This window comes from Frieseomelitta varia, unplaced genomic scaffold (genome assembly GCF_011392965.1).
Source record: "Frieseomelitta varia isolate USP_RPSP 00005682 unplaced genomic scaffold, Fvar_1.2 scaffold_470, whole genome shotgun sequence".
NCBI lineage: Eukaryota > Metazoa > Arthropoda > Insecta > Hymenoptera > Apidae > Frieseomelitta > Frieseomelitta varia.
The window spans coordinates 428,959-446,105 of record NW_025110224.1 but is presented as its reverse complement, the minus strand read 5'-3'; the positions used below and the strand labels follow the sequence as shown (position 1 = coordinate 446,105).

At 38.3% G+C, this 17,147-nt stretch overlaps 1 protein-coding gene and 1 long non-coding RNA gene across 6 annotated transcripts in view; one reads left to right on the top strand and one right to left on the bottom strand.

The window, feature by feature from the left end:
- The window catches only part of LOC122532758, a 22,060-nt gene extending 19,066 nt beyond the window's left edge, over window positions 1-2,994 (top strand). The window contains exon 3 of the long non-coding RNA XR_006307571.1: window positions 2,984-2,994. This is a non-coding gene — a long non-coding RNA (uncharacterized LOC122532758). The remainder of the gene's footprint in view (window positions 1-2,983) is intronic.
- The window catches only part of LOC122532756 (potassium voltage-gated channel protein Shaker), a 110,752-nt gene that overhangs the window by 25,738 nt on the left and 67,867 nt on the right, over window positions 1-17,147 (bottom strand). For 4 of the 5 annotated variants that reach the window (XR_006307569.1, XR_006307568.1, XM_043661804.1 and 1 more), the window contains exon 2: window positions 483-606. Coding sequence is in view for 3 of the 5 variants with exons in the window: in XM_043661804.1 (XP_043517739.1) it covers window positions 483-606 (124 nt within the window). In the remaining 2 variants the exon portion in view is untranslated. Of the gene's footprint in view, window positions 1-482; window positions 607-1,229; window positions 1,324-17,147 lie in introns of those variants that run through there. The other variant, XM_043661805.1, reaches the window with a different exon arrangement.

Genomic DNA, 17,147 nt, shown 5'->3' with positions numbered 1-17,147 from the left:
GCGCGTATGACGAAGAAGCCTTCAAACTAAAGCTGCATCAATGTCGGAATTGGTTTGCTGAATTTCACCGCTGACGAGGACACGTCAAGTCGTTGTTGGAACTTTTTTTTCACTCGAAACGCGGAATCGTGAATTTGCCCGAGACATGGCAAAAGATAACGGCCAAATTGACAAAGTTTCTCGCGAGAAATTGGCCGCGCAGCTACTTTTTCGGTCAAACCTGATCGTCTCGCTCGAATCTGAAGCACTTTGTCGGACAAGTGGCCGCGTACAAGTCGTTCCATAGTGGCTTTTAATAGTTAATTGCCCGAGATGGGATCGTCACTCGACAAGATCGTTTGCCGTCGTTTTCACTCATCATTTGATTTTCTTTTCTTCTCTGCACACTGTGCAATTAGCCCGATTCTCGCTCTCTGTACACGATCGGAGGAGGTATCTCGAACAGAAGAGACAAGGTGTAAGAAAGAGTGGAAAATGCTCACGTTAATGACGACCCTCTCGCAAAAGTCATGATCGTGCGGTATGGGCTCGAACTGCGTGACGCCTGTGTATTGGGTGTGTGGGTTCGGCCCATCCTCGTCCTGGCTGCTGAGTTTCGGCAGCGATCTGAAAAAAAAAGAAAGACAGCCGCGTCGTTAAACTGTCCCGGTGGATCAGGGCCGCGCGCGTGTGTCAGGTGATACACACGCGATACGTAAAACACGTACGATACACACACACACACACACACACACACACGCGCACGCACACACGCGCGCGCGAGAAACACGCTGCTCGCAGTGTTGTACAAGAGAGTACGTACAAAAACGGAAAACTAGGTTGCGCTACCTCTGAACTAACAGCCCCTATACCGAGCTACTCTCTTAATGAGCTACTAGAGCTTGGTAAGCCACTAGGTCGACAGCCTGGTGTGGCTGCGACAGCTTGATAGATCGGCAAAAGTGAACGTGGCGGAGTCGATCAAGAGTTAACGAGGTGATGATCGAGCTACTCGATCGCTAGAACGAGGATCAATGTGGGGTAGAGGGTGTATGTGGATCAACGCAGACACGTAGGCAATGGGAGGCGTGGACGTAGACACCGAGAGACAGGGTGTAACTTCTCTCGCGAATGTGGAAATGTTTCGTTAATTAGCGGTCTACCGGGGGTGTTTGGGGGGATCGCTACGCAGATCGCCGAGAGGAAACAGAGTCGGAGTGACAACCAGTCACGGTGTGGCTTACGCTTACGGATTCGCGCGACGTTCCGGGGAACATTGGCAGGACATTGGCGGGTATCTTTCTTCTCCGCAAGCCGAGGCCGGAATAAGTCGAGCTGCGCCGAGTTACCCACTCGCGCGTACGTACGTACGTACGTACGCCATCTTTCCTCGAGGGTCGATGCTTCGCCGTCGATTGATTCACGAAGGCGTCGAAGAAAGCCTGCGAGTCCATTTTTCGATGGAAAGCTTCGCGGGCAGGCAACGCGCCAGCCATCTAGGCAGATCTCAATTAACAACCGCCCATCGGCTGTCGAAATAACGAGCGGCAGGCCGCAGGCCAAAGAGCTTCCCGGTTTCGTTTCCACTCCAGGATATCCTTCGCCTCGAAGTCTCACTCGCTCTGCTTCGAACAGAGGCACTTTTCTCGAACCTCCGATCTTAAATCTTCCTTAAGGAGTTCAGCTGAACGATTTCGATCGAGAAAACTCGCCTTGACTTTTCGCGCAACTGATCGTGCAGAAAATAAAAGAAACGTCGCGATTAAACGATCGAACGTTCGAGGAAAGAATCCCCCAGCGCTTTCGCTGGGGATTTCGTGTGAGAAGGGTAAGAAGAATGAGTCGAGAGTCGGCAACGCGCGGAAGAAGAGGACGGCGAAGGAAAAACGCGGGGGAGGCGCGAGCGAGAGACGCCGCCAAAGAGCCATCTCCACGCTCCACTTCGCGGGGTCGCGATGGTCCTCGGTCGATTCCCAACGTTTCTCTCGCTGTTGCGCGCCTCCCGCTGTTTCGTAAAAAAATTTCCCTCGCTTCTTCGAGTCACACCTGCCCGAAAATCGCCAACCAGCCGGCAACAATCTACAATCGACACTGTCGCGCAGTAAAGAACCGTTGTCTTTCTCGAGTATTCCTCAGTAAACGTCATTATTACGTCGTGTCAGATGTGAAGCGTCGAAAGAATTGTACAGAGCGTCCGAAGCAATTTCAAACAACGTCTCGCGTAATTATCTTTTAAACTAAATCGTTGTGGAAGTGTTTTTTTTTTCTTCTTTCTAAGAGTAAACGTTACTTTGTAATTTGAGTGGGACATCTGTTGGCTGTGACAAATCTCGTTCGCGTGGACGTTTTAAAGAAATTGTACATTTTTTCAGTCTGTTTTTTTTAAGACGAATTCATCGAGATTCGCGTGGTGGTATTTCAAGGCTGTTCACTGTCTCTCGAAGGATTCAAGGTCGTTCATTGCCTGCGTTAAACCTACCGAGAAATTATTCTCTCATTTTTCGTATTCGATAATACTCCATCTCTAAAGTAAATCATCAATGTTTCATATATCGACGAGGTCGATAAAGAAAAACACATATAACAGTTTCATTTTTAAAAAATCTCGAAAACACCCAGACAAGATTTGTGACCACCAAAAAATGTCGTCCCTCGAAACAAAGTAAGTTTCGTTTGTAACATTTTGTTCTATGACGAACAGTTTAGAAGATAAACTACGCGATACGTTCAAATAGGATACCCAATATTATAGAGTACGTCGGAATTACATGTACAAAAAAGAAAAAAAAATAAGAAAAATATACAGAACAAAATATATTTACAAAAAAATAATAATTAACAGGAGGATTAATAATAAACAAAAAAAAACGTAGAATAAAATCTTTTCACTTCAAGCAGAAATCTTGCAAGAAGAATGGACTTTTGAACATAATTAAAAATTGCCTCAACACTCGATACATATTCTCAAATTCGATCATCTTGAGAACAAGGCATCACGCACAAGAATCTCATTCCACGTTTTATCCTTTATTTTCGCACGTTTCATCATTTTCTATCCACGACTGGAATTAACTTCGTAACTTCCTAATTCTAATTGATAAATTTTTACAGACCAAAAAGTATTCTACATGTTTTTCTTATTCGTAAGAAATTATCCCTTCGTCTGTACTTGTTAACCTTATGACGTTGAGAATTTTTTGTCCCAAATTGCAATATTTTCTCAGTTTTAAGTACATTTAAATGTAACCCAAGCAAAACAAATGATAAGTATATTACTTTTTAATAATTTCTATCCGGTGATATCGTACCGACGAGTTTAAAAGAAAAAGAAAGCGACGAATTATTGTGTACGGTTTGGTCACTCGTTACGGTCCGCAATCAGTTGCCAACGCAAGTAGTTAACCTTTTGCCACGCACGTCGAGAATTTTTTGTCCCAAAATTTCAATACTCTTTCAGTTTCAAGTATATTTAAATATATACCCAGGCAAAACAAGTAATAAATTTATTATTAATCAGTAATTTCTATCCAATGATATCATACCGACAAGTACAAAAGAAAAAGAAAGCGACGAATTATTGTGTACGGTTTGGTCACTCGTTAAGGTCCGCAATCAGTTGCCAGTGCAAGCGGTTAATCTCTTGCCACGCACGTCGAGAATTTTTTGTACCAAAATTTCAATACTCTTTCAGTTTTAAGNTATATTTAAATATATATCCAGACAAAACAAATAATAAATTTATTACTAATCAGTAATTTCTATCCAGTGACATCATACCGACGAGTACAAAAGAAAAAGAAAACGACGAATTATTGTACACGTTCGGTCACTCGTTGTGGTCCGCAATCAGTTGCCAGTGCAAGCGATTCATCTTTTTCCACGCACGTCGAGAATTGTCTGTCCCAACATTGCAACATTTTCTCAGTTTCAAGTATATTTAAGTATAACACCGACAAAACAAATAATAAATTTATTACTTCTCAATAATTTCTATCCAGTGATATCGTACCGACGAGTTCAAAAGAAAAAGAAAGCGATGAATTATTGTGTACGGTTCGGTCACTCGTTGTGGTCCGCGAACCAGTTGCCAGCGAGTTAATTCTTCAGTTCGAAGAGTTTACAGTTAAACAATTCGAAAATTAGCCATCGCATTCGAAATCGAGAACGATCGTAGACTGTCGTGAAGGATGTAGAACCATTATCTCGATGCTTTTTCACCAACGACCTGACAAAACAGCTAACGACCTTGTTCAATCGGTCCCACATCGGCATCACGAATCAGCCGGGTGTTTTCGAAGGCGGCGTTCTTATCGTTCGCCCCCTGACCGAGCATTGTGCCGAAGACAAATGTTTCTCACTCCTCCACCTCTCGCGCGATTCCGGCGCGAGATAAAGGACAGATTAGCCACGGAAACGCAACGATTCTCCGGCCAGTGAATCGTCCACGGACGTCGCGCGCCACGCGTTGAACAAAAGGGGAGGCTCGGCCAGACGAATTTACCCGGCTTGAAAGCGCTTTGTTCGCCGCTTTCGCGCCGGCGGTCGCTGCTCGATGCCGGATGCTGGTGCTCGCCAACGCCTTTCACGCTCGTCGCAAATTCCTCCTCCTCCTCAAAAGCCGCTTTTCCTCCAACCGCTCGACCTTTTCTATCCATCGTGCCGCCATCCTCTCCCTTTCTCTCTCTCTCTCTCTCTCTCTCTCTTGTTCTTTATCGAGACCCGATATGGATATTGCCTCGACTCGAGGACGAGACTCTCGACCAAGAAACTCATTTGCATGAATATTAAGCGAGATAGTTTATGCGACTTTCTGACCTCACACCACCGGCTACAATTATTCGATTACAATGCGATTTGCCTCGACGACGCTCGCTGCATTACAACGTAATCGTACGCTCGATTGACGGATTAGTTGGCTGTGCTGTGCGATGTACGTGGCTAAAAGATAGAGAGGATGTTCTCGTGGATATGTGGTACGTATTCGCGAGTAGATTGGTTCTGTTCGCGTCAGACAACCAAATCTGGCACCGCTCTGATTACACGCGAGACACGAGTTCCCCTACCAGATATTAAACACGTTTAATCCGCGAGTCTCACGGGATATTAATATTTTGTTCTCTTACGCGTCGTCTGCGGCCAGCGGGATATTCCGTTTTTAGCTTTTAAGCGCGACAAGTCGCGCGTGAGATCAGTCTGCAGATTGACAACGAGCGTTGAAAAAAAATTGGTGATAGACTTTGGGGCGTGTAGCACTCGTAAAAATGCGAACAGAAATATCTCGATGAACAAAAATCGTTAGTTTCAGAGCTGCAAAAGGTTTCGGTTAGGTTTCACTTTACAGTTTTATAATTGTACAGGGTGATTCACGTAACTTGCGCACCTGAAATAACTCTTAAATTATGCGTCTAATGAAAAGTTGTTTGACACAAAAGTTGTATAGTTTTAAAAAAGATAAAATACAGAATATCAATTTTTTGCGAATTTCGAAATTTTCAGTCATCTTTATTCTTTTCTTTTTTTTAATTGGGCTATATATTTCTTTTGTCATAAATCGGAAGAACATTAAATTTGAAGTAGAAAAAATATTGAGCCACGTTGATCCTAAACCTAATGATTAACAAAATATTTTATAATTTGTCTCTTTGCTTGCCACACATTAATGTTCCATGGACGATAATTGATAATAATTTGATAATCAAATATCTCCTTAACTATCAGGTTTAGAACAAACGTGGCTTAACACTTTTTCACTTAGAATTTAATATTCTTCCGATCTATAATAGAAAAAATGAAGTTCAATTAAAAGAAATAGAGATGACCTTGGAAATTCCGAAATCCACGAAAGAATTGATACGCCATACTCTGTCTTTTTTAAAACCATGCAACTTTTGTGCTAAACAATTTTTGATTAGGCACATAATTTTAAAAGCAAGTTACGTGAATCAGCCTGTACAACGGCGGCAACAAACTCGCGCACGTTAAATAATCAATGTTTCGAAAAATTTCGTAAACGACAGTCAAGCTGTTATAACAAGCGATAAATTTGAGATTCTACTTTCACAATTTCGGATTCATTACTCGCAAGAGATGTTTTCATATCGTGTAGTAAGAACGGGGAAATAAACATACTGTATATCCTCGAAGATTTAAACGTCTGTCAAAACACTGTAGAACCTTTTTCTTGGACTGAATTCACCATGAATTTGGAGATCGAAGCTTCCTCTTTACAACAATTCGCTGAAACTCGCTGTACAATTTCTTTTCGTTCTTCTACGAACTTCGTACAACTCTAATGTTCAAAGTTCAACAAAAGTTTGGCTCGTTTCTCGTCATTTTTTTTTTTTTTTTATTGAACTACGGACAGAATTAAATTTTGGGATTTCCTAATTTTCGAAATGAGTCAGATTGTTGACATCTCCTAATTTTCTTCAATTTAGCCCGAAGATTCTAAAATAGCAATTTTCAGATTTCAATCTCGCAGTTCAATTTCGTTTGAATTTTCTACAGTTTCCGAGAAACAAACGTATCCTTGCCGCGAAATGACGTAGAAACGTTTCTTTTTCGTGGAAAAACGAAACTCGAGACTCTGGCCGAGCAGAGTCTTTGGTTTCACGCTTTGCAACGACCCTTTGGACGACCGTATCGTTGTACGATTCTGCCTCGCTTGAAATATCGACAATTTACAGAAATTCGTCTTGAAACAGAAAAACTCCGTAATAACTCCGAAACCAATGATCTCGAGGTTGTTTCTGACGTTCTCACTCGTTTCGACAAGTAATGCGCACCCCTGAAGTTCGACACTGTCTTTCTAAACGCCCTGTACAAAAAAAAAAAAAAAAAAAGAAAAAAAAGAATGAAAATTCGCTGCACAATTCGTGACACGTCTCGGTTTGACACGCCCGGGATGAAAATCGATATTTCAATTTCGTCGTTTTAATTGCGCCGCGAGGGTGGGACAATGGCCAACTATTTATCAAAGTCTGTCGATGATGTAGGCGTGAAAAAACGCGGGAGGAAAGGGGACGAAGCGACCTCGCGTTCGACAGAAGGCGCAAGAAAATATCGAACGTCTAACGTGCGCCGTCGAATTAGTTCATCGGTGATGGATGGTTTATTCCTAGATCGCCGATGACAACCGATGCACTCGGCGCAGCCGAAGCGTAACTGAGAATAGCCTGACGTATCGCGAAAATAGATCGTACAACGCGGCGATCCATCGGCGAGCACGTGTCCCTTCCCTCCTCATCTCGTTCTTCGGCCAGCGAGAAAAACCAACCGAAAAAAGGTTTCAACCCGTCCACATTAGCCTCGGATCCTCTGAAAAAGACCAGACACAGAACGTCAATGAACGATGCCCGCCGTCAACGATGTAACGCGTCTGAACATCCCCTGTATATTAAGAAATTTAATAATGAATTGAATCATAATTAATTTCACCATTAATTCAAAATGTATTATTAACGTTAGAAATTTATTATTTAAGCATATGTATTTTTAATTGTATTAACTCTGTATTTTTTAATAAATCGAATATAATACGTAAATGTGTATATTTATATATTTATTATATTTATTATAGTATATAGTATATTTATTATATTTATATAGTACATTTATATTTATGTGTAATATATTTACATGAATACATTTATATTTGATTACAAATATATGATTAAAAGTAATATATAATATATATTGTTCAAGCATATGTATTTTTCACCTCTGGATGTTAAGAAATTTAATAATGAATTGAATCATAATTTCACGATTAATTCAAAATGTATTATTAACGTTAGAAATTTATTATTCAAGCAATTTATTATTTCCAATTTTATTAACTCTGTATTTTCTAATGACTCGAATATAATACATAAATGTATGAATATATTTATATTTGATTTCAAATATATGATTAAAAGTAATATATAATATGTATTGTTCAAGCATATGTATTTCCCACCCCTGGATATTAAGAAATTTAACAATGAATTGAATAATAATTTCACCATTAATTCAAAATGTATTATTAACGTTAGAAATTTATTATTCAAGCAATTTATTATTTCCAATTTTATTAACTCTGTGTATTTTCTAATGACTCGAATATAATACATAAATGTATGAATATATTTATATTTGATTTCAAATATATGATTAAAAGTAATATATAATATGTATTGTTCAAGCATATGTATTTCCCACCCCTGGATATTAAGAAATTTAACAATGAATTGAATAATAATTTCACCATTAATTCAAAATGTATTATTAACGTTAGAAATTTATTATTCAAGCATATGTATTTTCAATTGTATTAACTCTGTATTTTTTAATGAATCGAATATAATAAATAAATGTATGAATATATTTATATTTAATTACAAATATATGATCAAATGTAATAAATAATATATATTGTTCAAGCATATGTATTTTCCTCCCTTGGATATTAAGAAATTTAAGAATGAATTGAATCATAATTTCACCACTGACCACAATTATTCAAAATGTATTATTAACGTTAGAAATTTATTATTGAAGCATATGTATTTTCAATTTTAATAACTCTGTATAATGAATCAAATATAATATAATATAATATATATACATATTATATAATATACGTATTATTATTATATATAATACAATTATATTATAAATTTATACATGTATTTATATATTATTCATAATTTATAGTTTTACATTTAACTTATTTAATTTGACAAGTTTATTAATTCAATTTTCTCTATTTTCTGCTATTTTCTATTTCCTACTCGTGTTCGCAGTCGATCAAGTCGAATTTTTATTTGAATTTGAAACCTTGTTGAATAGTAGTTGAATAGTAAACCTTTTCAGAAACGAATTTTCAGAGTGAAGAAAAAAAGAGCGATTTAATTTCTTGTTTTTGATTCAGGTTCGTTTCACTTCATTTTATATCGGCAGTAACTGTTTTGTTTTCATCGTCGAGGGATTCTGCAGTGACAGATTTTAATTTTTCTTTCGTTTAGAATAATTTCGATTTGAAAAGAAAAAACCAAACATATACACATATGTTAGAAATTGTTTTCTTTCGTTTAGAAGAATTTCAATTTAGAAAAGAAGCCTAACGTGCACGTATGTTAGAAATTCTGTGAAAAACTCGCGATCTTTTCAATTCGATGGCTTTGGGGTAAGCGTTTTTCTTACTAGAAAGCTTGTGATCAGATCCTACTTTCAAAATCATAAAAAATTAAACATTTTCTTAAACGTTCCCAACTTTATCGAGTTTATCGATCATAAACTATGGAAAGCTTTCGAACAATCTCGAAATCGTCTTGTACGTTAACACCTACGTGAGAATGCCAGAAAACTCTCGTCCTAATCGACACATTTTTATTTGCGTGTAAAATAAATAGATTTTCATTTGCGAATGAATGTCGCCTAGCTACCAGTAAGTGAGAAAAATAATAAATTCGCAAGTCAACCGCGCTTGGAACGCAAAGATAAATCGAAGAAAATCAACCACTTGCGCTGGCAACCAATTACGGACCGTAACGAGTGACCAAACCATATACGACAATACGTCGCTTTCTTTTTGAACTCGTCGGTATGATAGAAATTATTGAGATAAATTTATTTGTTTTGCCTGTGTATTTGGTCATACTTAAATATATTTAAAACTGAGAAAATATTGCAATTTTGGGACAAAAAATTCTCGGCGTGCGTAGCAAGAGGTTAACAACTTGCGTTGACAACTGATTGCGGACCGTAACGAGTGACCAAACCGTATACAACGATTCGACGCTTTCTTTTTGCACACGTCGGTATATCACTGGATAGAAATTATTGAGAAGTGATAAATCTGTTATTTGTTTTGTATTTGGTTATACTTAAATATATTTAAAACTGAAATAGTATTGCAATTTTGGGACAAAAAATTCTCGACGTGCGTGGCAAGAGGTTAACTACTTGCGTTAACAACTGATTGCGGACCATAACGAGTGACCGAACCATATACAATAAATTCGTCGCTTTCTTTTTCTTTTATACTCGTCGGTATATCACTGGATAAAAATTACTGATTAGTAATAAATTTATTACTTGTTTTGTCAGTGTTATACTTAAATATACTTAAAACTGAAAAAGTATTGCAATTTTCGGACAAACAATTCTCGACGTGCGTGGCAAGAGGTTAACTACTTGCGTTGACAACTGATTGCGAACCATAACGAGTGACCGAACCATATACAATAAATTCGTCGCTTTCTTTTTCTTTTATACTCGTCGGTATATCACTGGATAAAAATTACTGATTAGTAATAAATTTATTACTTGTTTTGTCAGTGTTATACTTAAATATACTTAAAACTGAAAAAGTATTGCAATTTTCGGACAAACAATTCTCGACGTGCGTGGCAAGAGGTTAACTACTTGCGTTGGCAATTGATTGCGGACCATAACGAGTGACCAAACCGTACGCAATAATTCGTCGCTATTCTTTTTCTTTTGTACACGTCGGTATGATATGACTGGATAGAAATTATTGATCAGTAATAAATTTATTATTTTTGTTTTGCTTGGGTTATACTCAAATATACGTAAAACTGAGGAAATATTTGCAATTCTGGGATAAGAAATTAAATGCCTTACGCTTCTCACACATCTCGCTGGGAAACGAGAAATCGACACGAATCGTACACGCAGCGTCCAACTAACGCGAACAGTTACTATTCGAGGCACAGTGGCGGCACATTCCAGCGAGTGACGAAAATAAAAAAAAAAAAAAAAAAAAGCGAAAATCGAGCACGACGTGTCACCGTTGCCCGCCATTGTTCCACAGAGAGGACGGAGAAAGTCAATTAAGAAGCACTCGAAGGGGCCCTCAATTAATGTCTTGAACTTTGATCGTCGTCGTAATTGGAGGGGGGAGGAGGACGCGGTAACAGCCCGAGCTCAGATCGTGTCCATCCATTAAGATGCACAAGCATCGAGGAAAGGTGCAACGGGCGTTGAATGAAAACCCTGTTTCCATTGTTAGCGTCGCAGGGGAAACGGTTTATTTCCAGTCGTCAATGGGAATGAGAAGGACCGTCCCCTCGTTCCAGTGGCCACGTATCGCCGAACGACACAGCGACTGAAAATAGCGCGCGTCGCTTCGCGGAAATAACGAGCCGACGACGTCGACGACGACGACGTCTTGTACCGTGACCCAGAAAACACGTGCTCTGTCGTTGGCCAGCGAGCGGAATCACGCGCGATCGTCCAACGACGACAACACGGCTACGTCCCTAGGAGAATAATAATAACGAATGGCGCACCACTGATTAACGAACACGCACGGTCCTCTGCTTTTCGTCGCGTTGTTCCGCGGAGCTGGACAAAAGCTGGACTCGCACGCTCGATGAAAAATTAACGACGACATTTTGAGCTACGCGAGAAGAAAGAAAGAAAAAAAGATCGTGTAGCTATCGGCCTCGTTTCCTGAAGCGTGGAACGTTTTCGTTGCTTTGTCAGTCTCGAGCTCAGTTTTTCCAAAGATGCTGCCAAGCGAGGACGCGACGAAACGGCCAAAGAAAAGAATTTCTTTCGCGACTTGGAGAGACGATGGATCATCATCTTGATTTCTTTGCCATTTTATTAATAATAACCAAATTAATTACCAAAAGTATACTATGTTATATTGTAAAAAAAAATATACTATATTATACTATATTAATATATACCATGACATGGAATTCTTTTTGTAAGAAAGTAACAAATCAATAAATGTAAAAATATTCTGTGATTACGTATTTTTTAAGGACCAGTCATTTTGACTAGTTTGATAGAAATAACTTCGTCTTAATTACTGTCGGTAATTCTAATGATAAACCTTTACATTTAAGTTGCTAAATTTTGCATTTTGCATTTTCCTGATATTACACTTAAATAACATTTTGTTATTTGAATGTAATATTCAACATTCGATAAGAAAAAAAAAATCGTACAGCAAATTTCAAGGGATCGATCGTCAAGATCGAGATTTAATCATCGAAAAGAATTGTTTAATATTTTCAGAGGCATTCGGATTTTTACAATTTTCGAGAACAGATATACGCTTGCTCTCCTCACTTGTGAAAACATTTTTCAAAAAAACTAACATTGGGCAGTTAAAGTGGAGGCTTCGCACTGCAAAACGAGGCCAACTGAATTGCACGATTTTTTTTCATGAATTTATAACAGTTTACATAAAATATATACAATTTTTCATCGAGTGTGCAAATACATTTTGTCCACAATATGTTAAAAGTTATTGGCACAGCTGGTTCTCTTGCAGTATTTTCGTGAAGATGAACAATACACATTATAATAATCTGCTTTTATCACGTACAAAAATAACGTGCAATTTCGCAAATAACAAGTCGTACAATAATAATGCAAGTAATATAAAAATTCGAGAATCAAAAAGTTATTGACATACGATGGTTTCTTTCTGTCGTGTATTTGAATTAGGGATCGAGAAAGTTAAGTTAAGTTTTCAATAGATTCTATTCTGATCAATGGATCGTAGAACTTTTTCGAAAAATGTTCCAAGTAAACAAACCTTTTTGAAGGTAAAAGTTTCAGACAGAATGGAACTTGGAAAATGTAAAAATAAAAATTTTTCTGAGGTAAAATAGAAGAATGAAAATTTGTATTTTATAATTCGTTCATCAATATTAAAAAAGTTCTCCAATATTTATAACGTTTCTACTTAAACTGAATATTATTCAATAAATGGTATATAAAAATCAAATAATATTAATTTTTCAAATTTTTCAATTAAATGTCCTGAATATAAAAATTAATTAATTTCAATTTTTCAATTGAATGTCCTGAAATCCCTGTTCCACGAGAACACCGTTCAAAAATGTTCCTAAGTGTAAAAAAAATAAGCTGTTAATTTCGATTTCCAGTTTACAAAAGAAACAGAATATAAAATATCGTTCAAATCGTTTAAAGATAAGAAGCGTCCTCTTTTAACATTGGCGCGATATCCGTATTTACAAACGGATATTTCGCAATTTTTTTCAACAGCATTCCAAGCTGGAATCGCGAAGCCAGCGTGTCGATGCTTCTCTGACTCTCGAATTTTTATATTTTTTCTATTATTCCTCGCGAAACTCATCGTTGGAAATTGCTACAACGCGCGTTGCTTCTGCACTGTTCGAATTCCTTTTCACAAAGGGGTATCGTCAAAAAACAAACCGATATTTTTTTTCCGCCTTCAGCGTGTATCTCTGGAAAATCGATCGTGTATTTTTTCGTTCGCCAGACGCTGAAGGAAATTACAACACGTTATCAACAATTAATCGTGTCGCGAATTTCAGCGAGACTGCCTCCAATCGGAGGAGCTTCTTGAGAACTTCTTGTTCCAAAATTGTAATATTTCCTCAGTTTTAAGTATATTTAAGTAAAACAAATAGTAAATTTATTACTTCTCAATAATTTCTATCCAGTGACATCATACCGACGAGTACAAAAGAAAAAGAAAGCGACGAATTATTGTGTACGGGTTGGTCACTCGTTACGGTCCGCATTCAGTTACCAACGCAAGTAGTTAACCTCTTGCCACGCACGTCGAGAATTTTTTGTACCAAAATTTCAATACTCTTTCAGTTTTAAATATATTTAAATATATATCCAGACAAAACAAATAATAAATTTATTACTAATCAGTAATTTCTATCCAGTGACATCATACCGACGAGTACAAAAGAAAAAGAAAGCGACGAATTATTGTGTACGGGTTGGTCACTCGTTACGGTCCGCAATCAGTTGCCAACGCAAGTAGTTAACCTCTTGCCACGCACGTCGAGAATTTTTTGTCCCAAAATTGCAATACTTTTTCAGTTTTAAGTATATTTAAATATAACACCGACAAATAATAAATTTATTACTTCTCAATAATTTCTATCCAGTAACATCATACCGACGAGTACAAAAGAAAAAGAAAGCGACGAATTATTGTGTACAGTTTGGTCACTCGTTACGGTCCGCAATCAGTTGCCAACGCAAGTAGTTAACCTCTTGCCACGCACGTCGAGAATTTTTTTGTACCAAAATTTCAATACTCTTTCAGTTTTAAGTATATTTAAATATATATCCAGACAAAACAAATAATAAATTTATTACTAATCAGTAATTTCTGTCCAATATCATACCGACGAGTACAAAAGAAAAAGGAAACGACGAATTATTGTGTACGGTTTGGTCACTCGTTACGGTCTGCAATCAGTTGCCAACGCAATGGGTTAAAGCAGGAACGCGTAATACGTCATGAAAAGAGGCGTCGGTAGTGGAACATCTGGCGAAACGTGTTGCAGGCATATTTCAAGTGGACAAGGGATCTCTCGGTTAACGCTAAAGGTCCGTACACACGTTGAAACATGCATGTATCGACTTCTGGGTTTCGTGTTGCAATGTATGTAGCTCGGCGTATCAAAAGACTGTCACTGATCTTGGATCGAGAACTTTTAGAAAACTTAATTATAGATAGTAATACACCAAAAAAAAAAAAAAAAAAAACAGAAAAGGAAAAAATACTGATATTATAAATTTGATTATTTCTACAATCACAAGATTTACTCGCCTTTAACGGAATTGGAAAATCTATTTTCATCTTTTTGTCTATCTCTTCTTAGTATTTAATTTCTTATTTTTTCATAAGCAACATTGCTAACAGTAATATTGAAGCTGAAAGACGATCTGACGTTTTAAAATATATTTATATTTCACCACGAATAAACCGAAGAATCGGCGCGGGTAAACTGGTTTCGCGAAACCTAGAAGTCGATGCATGTTTCAACGTGTGTAGGGGCCTTAATCGAAGCACAGAGGATGGTGGAAAATCCGAGGAACGCAGAGAGAACCGAGGGGATCGTTCGTTTGTTTTATTTGGAGGAGCATTGTTGTGTTTCGAAATGCGATATGTTTCCGCACGTCTTCATCATTCAATCACGGCGCGGCGAAAGATCGAACGAAAGATCGAGACCGAGCTGTTGAACTTAATTTTCGAAACAAACGCGACTCGACACGGTCGTATTTCGTTTTTAAACTCGGGCGAATTCGTTCAGAGCAGTGACGATCCCCAAGGTGCAAAAAATAGCATCGTTCGATCTTTAACGAGCGGCGGAGCTTCGCTCGATGTTTGTTGACGCGTCTCTTTTGTGCTCGGAACGCGGGATACGCGGCGCACAACCGCCGATGCGCCGTAAACGTTTCTAACTTCGGAACCGAAAGGAAAAACATCGTTCGGACGAGTGAAACGGCCGATAAAGAGTTACTTCTCCCGGAATAATCCGAATCGCGTTATTACAAACAAACAGATGATGGCGGCCGGCCATCTTGGAAACCGAAGATTACTTGCAGCATTTAACGTCTGCAGAACCCCGTAATTCTACCCGTGGACTTTGAAATGGACGCTTTGCGCGGAAAAATTTCGTTGTCGAATTAGCACGTTTGATCATGCTTCACTGTCGACGCTAGATGTTTAAATTGTGAAAAATTCGTAAAAGAAAATGGTGGAATCCATCTGGGACACATTTTGAAGCTCCAAGTCTCTACTTTTGAAACTTATCGTTCACTTTGGGCCTCGAAATTAGAAAAATATTTTCTCCCGACTGAAATTGTGATGGATTTGAAGATTGAAGTCTCCTGAAGATTTACATTATTTAAGTTTAGGTTAGGTTTATAACTACCGAGAATTTGATTTGTGGTTGTCTCTCGCCATTTTATCGAATTTTGGATATTCAAATTGAACGACGAAAATTGAAGAAATTCTCGTCGTTATATTCAAAATTCAATAAATTGGCGAAAAAAGAAAAATCGTATAGGAAGTGTCAATGATTTTACATACTATGACGATTTAGGGCACTTTTCGAGAAGGAAAGTGTCTTCTGCTACGCAGTGTAGAAAAACGTCTTAAAATAAAATGAACGATGTATTTTAATAATAGAGGTTTGGAACGAGCCAAGTTTATTATTACACGATTTCTTCCATTTCACAAAACTGCAATAAAGTTTTCAATATTTAGTGTCCGAATAATGGGAGTTATATATATATATATATTGAAAGATAAATTTTTTCCGCCGAGAAATGCGAAGATTTGACTCTTTTTATAAAATGGAGGCTCTAATTGTCAAATTTATTGTAATTCCTCAGCGACGAAGAAAATTTCTCAGTGATTTTACGTAGCATGACAGTTTATGGCACATTTAAGAAGAAAAGTCTTCCATTTTGCCATAGAAACATCCCAAAATAAAACGACCCATTTTCAGAGAGCTTTAAAACGAGCTCATGTTTGTTATTGTACGATCTCTTTTCACAAAATTGCAACAGCTTCAACATTTCGTGCCCGAACGGCAGTGGCTCGAACTGAAGAATAAATTTTCATTTTCTGAGATCAGCATCATCGAATCCATAATGACAGTTTTCAATAATTCGACACTAAGAAAGCTAATAACTCTTTCAGGAAGCGAACAATGCGTTTTGACGTTTTCGGTGAGATTTTTTGCCTGTACGATTTCTCTTTTCGCAAACAGTTCACAACAGTTCCGATATCTAATGCCCTCCCGACTATTAGTAGAATCTCATTCTAGCTAGACGTTAATATCGCGCACGTTAGCGAGTAGAGCCGAATTTCCGGTTCACCGTTGATCTCCCGACGATAGTGGCGGGTAGCAGTATATTTCAAAATTACGAGCGTGGTAGTACACGGGCTGTCGAGCTGAGTAACGATCCCGTTCGTTAGCCTGGTCGGGGAGGGAAAAGTTGCGCGGTGGAGGAATCGCAACGTTCGCTCCTCCACTGTGTGGTCTCTCTCGCGTTTCGTTTACAACGCGCCATCTGTAATACCTTCGGCATCGTAGATCGTCGCGTATCATTTTTTCGCCCGCAACTTTCGGCCAGCGAAACTCCTGCTGCTTGCGATCGAAAGGTTTGGAGGAGAGCCCAGGCTAACCGAAAAAGAATCCGTGCCAACTCGGTGAACCCAGCGCGCCCAGCGAGTCCAGCGAGCGTTTCCTCTCTGCTGCGAAATACAAAAATGTCGACACCTCGCGAGATGAGAAAAACGACCGAGCCTTTTTAGGAGAGGGATTTTTGTTGGACGAGCCCTTGTTAATGAGCAGATTGCCTCGTCCAAGCTTTCTCGTCCGACGCGACGATGA